The sequence below is a fragment of the Python bivittatus genome, unplaced genomic scaffold (assembly GCF_059951505.1).
Source record: "Python bivittatus isolate LINGU-HERP-01145 unplaced genomic scaffold, Pbiv_v1 ctg000020_np1212, whole genome shotgun sequence".
NCBI lineage: Eukaryota > Metazoa > Chordata > Lepidosauria > Squamata > Pythonidae > Python > Python bivittatus.
Genome location: NW_028277030.1, coordinates 5,627,041 through 5,638,671, shown reverse-complemented (window position 1 = coordinate 5,638,671; position 11,631 = coordinate 5,627,041). Strand labels below are relative to the sequence as shown.

The 11,631-nt window shown below is 39.1% G+C and overlaps 1 protein-coding gene across 1 annotated transcript; it reads right to left on the bottom strand.

The window, feature by feature from the left end:
* Positions 1–10,226: 10,226 nt before the first annotated feature.
* IL17A (interleukin 17A) lies at positions 10,227–11,631 on the bottom strand. Its single transcript, XM_025174039.2, has 2 exons — positions 11,408–11,631; positions 10,227–10,479 (listed from the first exon to the last, which is right to left on the bottom strand). Exons 1-2 carry the CDS (start codon positions 11,629–11,631, stop codon positions 10,227–10,229), a joined length of 477 nt encoding a protein of 158 aa, XP_025029807.2.

Genomic DNA, 11,631 nt, shown 5'->3' with positions numbered 1-11,631 from the left:
TTGAATCTGGATTTCAATTTCTTCCAAATTCTGCCCTCCATTAAAAGCTTCCTTAAAAAGCTGATTGAGATTCCCTCATGGTAAAAGTGATTCTGAAAAACTTCTTTCATAATTTCAAGCATGGTGAATTTGCATATCTTGAAACAAAAGCAGATTTTTGTGCATTTTTCAGAACCAAACATTTGATATTTTACTCCCATTTTATTTCTGGAAATTTCAATGCTTACCTCTTACAGGTATGACAACTAGAAGATGACCCAGCTAGAAGCACATCAAGTTCAGCATGTGCATCTGCGTTAGAAGAAGAGCATTGCTCTGGCTGGTCAAAAGGAACCAAGGCCGTCTTTCCTGGAGGTTTGGTCCCCTTCAACCAGCTATAGCAGTGCTGACCTTATTCACTGCTCTACCACATCATACATTCAACTAATTCACGTTTAGGATTTTCCACTTCTCAAATCTCCAGGAGGTTCTACCCAAACTGTTCTGTGTTGTCAGGCAAAAAGGAAGGTGTAGATGCTTAAAATGCATACGTACCAAACCTGTGCCATTCTTTAGCAGGGCAAAATGATCTGCCACAAAGCTAGTTGGCTGTGCTGCAGAGAGTTCAACCTCTTACCAAAGCAGCAATTTTTACCTTCTAAATAAGCCAGATATAATGTTAACTAAGTCAGTATGGCTATTACAGTGTTAACAAGAGGAGTCCTTTGAGGAAGCAGTCATCTTATAGATCAAGGTCCATTTTCTAAATATTTCTACTAACAGGAGAGTAATGAAAATAATACTTGATCATATTTCCTAGTCGATTCAGTTCCTTTAGTTCAATAGTTCTGTTCAAATGTACTTCAAATAGTCCCATTCAAACCATGAATACATAAATTCTAAACTCAGGTTTAGAATATAGTTCAAACATTGTTCTGTCTATATGTAGCTATATCAGGAAAACCTGAACCTGCAATCTTTCACATACAGTATATACTTTGGAATTATTCTCCTCAAACGTAGGTGACTGCCAACTGATAGCTCACATGTTAATTGTACTCCATCAGTAAACAGCATCTCAATTTATGCTGGAAGAAATGTGGAAGAACTGGTTCTTGTTATCAGTTATGATGGTCTTCAGACGCTGAAGTCTGGGGCCAAAATTGTTCTATATGTACAACTCACATATGGTTTTCCATCTCTTTAGAGCCAGCAAAAGAACAAATAAGATAAATGAGGTGAGACTACCATTTTAATTTTCTTGTATACAATTTTTTTTAAGTTACAAGATTAAAAATGATATAATACACACTGTACATATGCTCTCTTAAGGAGGCAGCTGGCTATTCTTATTTAATGCAGCTCATTTCCATATAGTTTCCTGGTCAAATTTTAAGAAACCTCTTCCTAGCCTAAGTTGGTTCAATAATGCCTGGGAGATCAACAAAAAACAACTTCTGAATCGGGTCTCTCTTACACTCTGGTAATTTCTTAGAGAAATGCATCTCTGCTGTTTTTTTGTTTTGTTTTTCCCTAAAGCCTATGCTGATTCTATTACATTTCCGTGCAAAGCTTCAACAACAATGAATTCTGTATTTTTAAAAAAATCCTAGCCTTTTTCATAGTACAGTTGATATGACTACATCTTTGTATTTTATTTTTATTATTAGCATTTGAAGAATACAGATATGAAATTTGATAAGCATTCTTTTTTCTCTTCAGAATCTTCATATTGTTTTCTTTCCTTCATTTCTGCTTATTCTCAAAGGCATTGTGGTTTCATTTTTGTTCATCGTTTCTGCTGACTTTTTAAATGTGAAGATCTTAAAAGTGTTTGAAGGATAAAGTTACATTTATATAGAAGTATTTCTAGCAAGTGGTTGTTCTTTTTCTTTGTTTTCTTTAACTAAATTTTTAGCACTTCCATTCATTATCATTATTATTACTCATGATCATTCCATTCATTATCATTATCATTATTTAAACCATGCCTCTAGTCATCAATCAGATCTAAGACAGAAAAAACGGATGCTGCAACTTTCCCTATTATCTTTAAGCTGTGTAGGAGAAAAAATACAATGCATGTGTGATGAATGAGCTTGCCACAATAATTCCCTAAAATGAATTTAGGAGGAAATCCTTTTAACATAGTTTTTTAAAAAATATATTGGCTGCATTCCAACATACTTTTCCATGTCTGTTGTCACTATTTAAAAGGCAAATATGTAGCTTCAGATCATTTTCCTCAATAAACAGATGAACAAGTATAATGTTTTTGACTCATTTGTATAATTGGGGTTTTTTTTCTTAGAATGTGTTTCTAAAATACCACACATTTTAGGTAATATTTATGCAAACATATTGAAAATTCAAAAGGGTTCACAAACTTTTAAGCACCACTGTATTAGATGATTAGATAGATTAGGGAGAGAGAGAGGCAGACAGAGACAGAGACAGAGAGACAGTGAGATGATTACACTTTTTCACCAGCAAAATTGAATCAAAATCTTCCATCGGGCAAGACCAATTCGTAACTGGAGCATTTGAGAAGGTTGCATAATACTATACAATAAGAAGGATGTTCATGTTTTCAACTGTGATTATTTGCTATTTTATTTTGTGTATTTGAGGTTGAAAGTATCAGAAAATCCCAGACAACAATCTCTTTCATTGACTAGTGTTCTATTTAAAATAATGGGAAACCAAAAATGCTCCATAAGGAGGTATGAGACAACCTCCTACAGGAAGCATGAGGATTAGCTTTCACATGACAAAGGTCTTGCCAGAAAAGTGGCCCACATTGACTGAGAATAGCTGCACGCAGCTAAAAGGAAACCAGCTTCCTCTGATAGAAGATTTCCATTGGCTGCTGTGTTCATAAATCTAAGAGGAAATCAGGTTCAGTGTTTGAATTTATGTTTGCATATTTTAATAGAGCTGATGTAAAGATGACCTTATATCAGGATTATCTGATCCCTTATTAGAATTCCTAGATGGTAGGTAGGTAGGTAGGTAGGTAGGTAGGTAGGTAGGTAGATAGATAGATAGATAGATAGATAGATAGATAGATAGATAGATAGATAGATAGATAGATAGATAGATAGATAATCAGTAGAAGATCCTTGCAATATTTGACTATATAAGCAAGGGCTAAAGTTTAATAACATCATAGCACTCCTGTCAAATCACGATTTCTGTAAAGATTATCATAATAGCAGATGAAATGTTCCCAGGCAGGATTGTTGGGCATCTGCTGAAGTTTAGATCCCAGCAAAGAACACTTTGTAATCCTACATTGATTCTTCACCATCCTCTTTTACTGACACTTCATTCATATGTATATGTACGTATATGTATATGTATTTCTAGAGCATCTTGGTTTGATTCAGCTGCAGTCACTTATCATGAGGAGTAAGGCATGTAGGTACTTGAAGAAAACAGCTAATGAGAACAACTGTATTTCTCATGTATTTAATTATAAATATTTAAAGCTATTAATAAAGTGTTTTCTTTTTCTATTTCCCCTTCTCCTCTTCCAAAAATGTTCTTTTCTCATGCTCTCTGACCAAAACTACTTCTCTGAGAGATTTCCCTGAATCCCTCTTTGTGATCCTTAAGAGAAGATAATATTATCTCCAGCACTGAGATGATCCTGACAGTTCTGCAACCATGCTCACAAGCCATCATGGGGCACCTCCGTAGGATAATGCTGAGCCAGCTTGAAGCTGACCTTCTGAATCCCACAACACTGGCTCACTTGGAGAGCTGAGTCAGCTTTTTTCTGGCTTTGAGTTGGTGGGTTGGTTGTTTTTCCTGCAACCTATGACTGAAGAGTGGTAGCAGCCTCCCTCTTCCTGGAAAGAAGCAATCCTTAACTCTGTCTTTCACCCACCCCCAACACCCCCCATAAAGGCTCAGCATAAGAGCATCCCAATCATGAAGTCTGAAATATGCGGTTATTTTCTTCTCTCTTCCACTCCAGCTGCTTACAGATATTGGGGGAACAGACTGGCACAATATCATAGATTGGCTGTTGTTTCATCTGTAGAGGCTCACATATAACACAAAGTAATTATATCCATGCAGATTGTCTTGATCCTTCCTTCCTTCCGCTTTTCTTTTCTTTTTCTTTTTTTTTGCAAGAAACTTCCTATGCACAATTTCCTGTCACCTGAAATATGGATGGGGACTGCTAGCATTTTTTAAAATGTCCTTTTTGGCTTGAAGTAGGGGTGAGGAGATTATTGCTACCCTGGGGCTCTGAGACAAAGTGACTTAGTTCTAGTCACATTTTCTCAGGCCAAGCTATCTTACATGATTGTTATAGTGGAGCAAAATTGGAGGATGAATTGCTCTGCATGCTGCCTTGAATCCTGAAGGAAAGGCAAGATATAAAGCTAGCAAATAAATAAGTCCAAGGAGTGGAGCACTGAATGAATGAGTATTCACACTTTCCTGTTGGAGAGGCGATGGGAGTACTGATAGCTCATGGTCATCTCATCATCCCCTCAACATATTGAGATTGGCAGGAGTAAAATTAGCCACACAACCAGCTTCCATATGGTTTGCAGGGACTGCAGAAGAGGTGTGGGCCATGTGGAAGTTCCCACAGTCAAAGTGTTCAAATACAGAAGTCACATTTGTTTGGAACACAATATTATGCATTCATATTAATACAAGGGTTGCATTTTCTGACAATAAAGCTGGAGTTTGAAAAAGTAGGATAGAAACAGTATTGGTGCTTTTGTACTTTGGTGTTACAGAGAATACCTTGGACAGCCAAGAAAACAAACAAATGGACCATTAAATAAATCAACCCAGAGTTCTTATTCAAGGCACAAATGATCAGACTCAAGTCATCATACTTCAGATATAGTATGCAAAGACCTAGCACTCTGAAAAGTCTTTAATGCTGGAAAAGGTGGAAGGAAAGAGAAGAGGATGACCAACAGCAAGGTGGATGGACTCAATTACAGTGGTGATGTGTGTACCATTGGAAGATCTGAAGGACCAGGTTGGGGACAGATCCTCCTGGAGAAAATCTATGCAGTCTCTAAGATCTGACAAGAACTCAATGGCACATAATCAATCAAAGCTGGAGTACGATCAGACAACCTTCCTTCCTCAGTGCTAGAGACAATAAAAGGGATGAGTGAGGCATACTGCTCACATGTAGTAGTTTGGTCCCTTGTAATAAGATTTCTCCATAGTGAAATGAAATGAAATTTTGGTTAGATTTTTGCCAGGGTTTAAAGGCCATGTGTATGTAATAAGAATCTTAATAGTAATCCCAACCATTTGGATATAAGTCACTCTCATATACCCACCTTGGCAATTACTGTGAATTCCACGTGGCCCTGCTTCAGGGGCAAGAGGCTTGTTTTTTAAGAGAGATTAGAAGAGAGGTTATCAAAATGCACCACATACTTCCTCACCGCTAAGGGTATGGACAATGGAAACAATTGGAACTTGCTATGAAGGTGGCTTGCTAGGACAACACTGAAGAGCCATGTGGAGCTTTGCAAGTACTGGTGAGATAGGGCAGAGAAGACCTAGTTTAAGAATCCTGCAGTGAAATTCACTGTACCTTGCACAGAGGAAGAGAAATAATGCAAAAAATTGGGCATGGCAGGGAAGTTTGGTGCTATCCCTTGGCCCCTCTAACAAGGTTTTCCCCTTGCCTAGTTATTAGCAAAGATGAAGAGTCACCCAAACAGATCTTTGTGTCAGTGGCCATTCTGCTCCCTCCTATACCCAAAAGGGGTTTTCAGTAGTATAAAATGTAGGACAGGTTGACTAAGCATTTCAACCACAGTGCTTGGCAGACATGTAGGAGGGGTAGAAGATCAAGTGGGCACTTATTTCGAGGGTTTGGGGATAGAACAAAACACTCAAAACCAAAGTGTTCTGAAGCTCTTGGTTAGTGCTCAGCTCACACAGGTGACATTCTTGGAAGGAGCTCAAGAAGCTGTTTGTGGCTTTTCACATATAAGTGAAATGAAATGAGTCTTCACTCAACAAAATCAACAGAACAAAAACATGGTAAGATACCAAGCAACAGATCCCTGGCAAGGGTTTTGAGCCTACTATAAATCTGTAGTTCCAGTGTGAATTGGCAGACCTAGTCCCAAGAATATCAAAGTAAGGTTTTAAACAAATAACACAAAAGAAATATATCCAAATAAATGAGGGAAGAAAGAAGCGAGACTCATGCTGATAGTCAGGGCTGCGCAAAGGCCACCCAGCTCAGAAACTAGTACAATCTGCTTATTGTTGCCCAAGGGATAATAGGTAAAGGTAAAATGTCCTTTGAGTCAAGGTTAACTCCTGGTGACATTGTGAACTTCATGGTCATGATCAAGTAGCCCATAAAGTGGTCTGCTATCACTGCCTTTGGGGATATTTTTTCTACTTCCTGGTCTAGCCTAACAACCCTGAGGTCTCATAGTGGTCTTTTCTCCAGGTATCAACCAGGTCAAACCCTGCTTAACTTTTCTAGATCCGTTAGGTGCAAAGTCAGAGATATTTCACCCCAGTTTGATCAAGAGGCCATATTCTCTTATAATTTGACATGGAAATATACATAAATAAACACCTGTTTTAAAATTTTAATCAGAATGGGATTGCTGGTAAAGGATGGTTAAAACATTATAGGTGTGGGCCAGATTTCCTAGAAACTGGTACAGGGCTACCCATCTTTAAAATCTTTTTCATTTGCCCTCCCACCAAATATCACCAGCTCACAGGAAAAACTGCCACCAGTCACTCTCTTGGGGCTGAGGAGAAGGTGTTATGGCAGCAGAAGGGCTCATCTGGATTTTTGCAGCTTAGTTATGATAGGCCTAATGAAAACTTTACATCCCTAGGTCTTTCTTGTACTCCCCTTCCTGCTTTACTTCTCAGTACAATTTCCCACTGGAAGAAAGCTTTATTCCTCTCCCATCTCCAGACTTCTGTTAGCAGTACAGTCCACTTTGCTAGGATTAATTTCACATTAATTTCAATGTAACTTCGAGCCAAACACTTTGCTGCAATTTAATAACTAAAAAACTCCAGAAGCCAGTTCCTGTTTTTGACTTTTCAGGAATAAGTCCTAGGTCAGATCTGTTTGAGGCAACCTTTTCTTTTTTGAAAGCTGATTTTAAAATAAGGTCTCTTGACGGAGGGTGAGTTATAACTAATTCTGCTGGTGTGGGCCAGAAGAATAATTGAATCAGGACCTGTAGTGAATTGAAAGAGCTGGTCTCTGACCATAAACTTCTTTTGTTGTTGTTTAGTCGTTAAGTCGTGTCCGACTCTTCGTGACCCCATGAACCATATTGCGCCAGGCCTTCCTGTCCTTCACTGCCTCCCTGAGTTTGCTCATATAGCAATTCTTGGTGGCTCCCATGATGTATAATAAAAATAAACATCAAACATGTAAAGCATCCATGGAATGGTTAAAATGAAACAACTAACAACACTCTTTCAACTGAAACAACAGCACAAACAACAAACTGAAAACAAAAATAAAAATAAAACAATACAATATGAGTGGGACACAACATCATTGGAACACATTCCAAAATAGCTCTGTTCTTAACATCTGTGTAAAAGCTATGAAGGAGGGGCCAGCTTGGTCCCCCCTAGGAGTCTATTCCAAAGTACCAGCACTGCCACAGAGAAGCACCACCTTCTACTGTAGCCTTGGCCCCCTTCAGACTATAAGTAGTTTCCCCTTGGAAGACCTAATGGGTTAGGCCAATTCTGGCTAGAGCAGGCAGTCCTGCAAGTACTCTAGTGCCAAACCATAACAGCTTTACAGGTCAACTTTCAATTGCACCCAGAAACCAACTGGCAATCAGCACAGGGCTTGCAGAATCAGTGTTAGATGCTCCCAGCTCTGAGAGCCAGTTAATATGCAGGCTGTTGTATTCTGGACCAATTGTAGTTTCTGAATAGTTTTAAGGGCAGCCCCATGTTAAGCGAGTTGCAGTCATCTAACTGGCCAGTAATGAGAGTGTGAATTACTGTAGCCAGGTCCTCCTGCACCAGATAAGGCTGCAATTGGCACACCAGCCAAAGGTAGACAACGGCTCCTCTAGCTGCAGCTTCCACCTATTGTTCAAGCAGGAGCCAGGAATCTAGAAGGATCCCAAAATCATGAATCTACTTCTTCACAGGGAGCTCTTGCTCATCCAGAGATAACACAGATGTCAGTAGAGAATCCTGATGTATAAACAGCAGCTCCATCTCACATGGGCTAGAATGTTTGCAGAATCTTCCTTTCAGCCTGGGATGGCGATATAACATTGGATATCATGAGCATACTGGTGATACCCCACCTCAAAATGTCAGATGTCCTTTCCCAATGGTTTCCTATAGATATTAAAGAACAGGGGAGAGAGGACTGATCTTTATGGCACCCCACATATCAGGGCCACCAGGCTGATATCTCATTGCCCCCCTAGGACTGAAACAGCCCACTGAGGAAGGATCAGAAACACTCTACAACAGTGCTTCCAATCCCAAACCATAGAAGCAAGTAAGAAGGAAGGAGTACGAAGTGTGACTATTCCAGAAGCCTCTTTCCAATAATTCCATGGATGTAGTCTTTGCAATAAATATTGCTAGAGCTTTCAGGGGTCTTCATTTTTCTATTTTATTAGACCATACCCAGCATTTCTGCACAACATATGCAGATTTACTGAAAACAATAGTCTCATCAGTTTGCCAAAAATGATAGAAAAGCAAACCAAGTCTGGAGATGCACTAGACTGGGGACTGAATTGACCACTTAGACAGAGTCAGATCTAAAGTGAGATGTTGCCATTGAAGCAGATGCTCAGCTATCTTGAAACGGGGGTCAGGCACTATTAGCTGTGTCCCTTAGAAAGACCAGAATAAGGAATAGGATCCTTAAGAAACTGTGCCAGTATGGAAGTTGAACCCATTACCTTGTACAAGCAGAAATCTAGCATGATCAAGATCACCAACTACACCCGGCCAAGCTGAACTTTGGGAAGGAACGGCCCTTTGCTTCTAGGACAAAGTTTGCCAAGACACCTTCAAGGCATATCTGAGACTGAGCTCTGCTCTCCAATTAGTCCTTCCCACTCTGCAGTAGCTCCTTGTTGCCTAACAGACATTGAGCAGGTAAGTGCCTGCAAATAGTTCCATACTTGGATATTTTCTGGAACAGGTTAATTATGTTGTGGTATGGTTTTCTTTCTTTCTTTTTTAAAAGAAATTGATGTTATATCATTTTTGATATTTTTTTGGCCATGATGGGAGGGAAGAAGGAATCAAGCACCTAAAGGGGTTCATTCCTGGTCTGGCAAATGCTCCCAGGTGGCCAAAGTCATTTATGTTTCCCTTCAAAAAGATCATGGCAGGTGGAGGACTCACATTTTCATCCATATTAAGATATATGTCTGCTCCTGGTTTAGCATTCTATCCCATGGACTCAGAGCAGCTTTTCTAAATATGAAATAGAATGGTGTTCATGTCTAAGAAAACAAAATGGATATTTGGGGAAAAATTGACTATGTGGAGAATTAAATATTTCAACCTTTTATTTATTACATAAATTACTGAATAAATACCAATAAACTACAAAATTTTATCCAACAATGCTTCTGCAAATGCATAAATATGGGTGTTATAAATACATCTTATAAATAGATACATAAGCATATTCCTCTTTGCTCCTCCTTGAGTGTCAAATACCATATGCATTGCAACTTTCAGGACAATAAAAAAGAATATATGTAGCTCAGGACTGAACTGTAGAGTGCTTGGGGTTCTCCAAACAACCAAGTTCAGAGCACCCCAAGGACTCTACTTTCAGGACATCCATGTAGATCAACAAGACAAATAAAAAACAGGTTATGAATGATACCAAATTCGTTCAGAGCAAGACTTCATTCTTTTTGAAGCTGAAGAGAAGCAGGGCTTTCAATGAAGAGGTTTCTTTCTTTCTTGTTTTTTTCCTGTCTTTGTGGCTGAATGGTAGACATCGGAAAACTCCCCCCTCCCTATTAAGGAAAGTGGCCATTCTTCCATTCAGTATGCTCCCAGAACTTTTAAGTATTTTGAGACACTATAACAGATCTGAATGAAATCATCTCTAATTCTAAAGGTGGCCATATTTCTGTGAAATTCAAAGCTAGCATTTCCTTTCCAATTAGCCAAGCAAATGCTGTCTTATCCTGATTGCTTCAGCTGATGGTGGATTGTGTGACACCTTTGGCCATTTTTCAGCTACATTAGAGAATCTTTTTCTGATAGGCAGTGGAAGCAGGAAAGGCACAGGTACAGCCAACAGTGACCACCTGTTTCTCCAACCAATAGGTTTGCTTGCAACCAACATGTTTGCGTTTGAGAACCAGGATCTCCTGCTGGATAGGAACAGAGTTCATAGCGTAGTTTAGGCTATTCCCCGTGGAATCCAGGCAAACGGTATGGCGGCAGCTGGCTTCAGAAATTAAGTGTGGGAATCTGTTAGGATCTTCCTTAACACTGTAAGTTAACACACAAAAGACAGAGAAAGATGTGATTCATGTGATAGCAAAACAGTTTCTTCATCAAAATTCACGGATTTGAAACCCTGAAAGCTAATGAGCACCCATAAGGAAAAAAATAGATGGAAGCAGTGGCTGCCTACCCATGAGAGGAGTCTTATTTTTGTGTCTGAGGAGACAGAACCATGTCACACAGGCTTCCTTAATCACATAATAAAATATAAATTAGATTCATTCATAGTGAATGTCTGTCAGAATTTCCTAGTTCTCTTCACCATGGAATAATATTTTGGTTATGGACCTGAACCAAAAGAAACAGAAAAGGCTGTTTGGTCTCCTTATCAATTAATACTACATTTCCTTTTACTCAGACGTCATATCTGATTTTCATAGACTCCCTTTGTTGACAAGAAAGAGAGATTTTGCCTTGAAAGAAAGTGCTTGAATTTGTTGCTTAGCATTATCACTAGGCTACTCGAGAATCTGTCAACGGGTCAATTCCCTATGCGGACCTATCCTGAAGAAAGACCATTCGCATCTCATTTAGTGGATTTAAATAAAGGAAATTCTCCTAGGTTACTTTTATTGTAATGAATACGCATGCAAAGACTTGAACTGGCCAACTGGCTGAAAGTCATGTTCACAAAGCCCTATTACATTCTTGCAAAACAATAGGGGTGATCATCAAGGATCTAATGGACTAATGAAAAATTCAAGTGACATTTGCCTATCCAGTTATGAATCATCCAGTCTGTTGTTTCAGTAAATGTGTATAGCTTTTACATTTGCTAACCCCATAAGACCTCGCAGCCGTTAGCAGTTCTTGCATCTTAGAATTTTTGAAGTACTCAAAAGGCATTGTGGGATTGTCACTTCCATACTATATCATAGCCAATATAGTTTAACAGTAAGAAGGTGAATAGTACCTGTAATCCCATGGAGAGAGAGATCTGTTTCTGACATCATGAGGCATCCTTCTGATTGGTTCTGTATGAGCAACATGTATGTGTACCTTCACTGTCTCTGGGAATTTGGCATCCTCTTGGATTCCTGGCTGAGTTGGGCAGTTGTAGTCAGTCATTCTTTCACTGCGCTTCTTCTTGGTTTTATAAGTGTTTCCTCCATGGGCTAAATTCCCCACTGCAAGCAT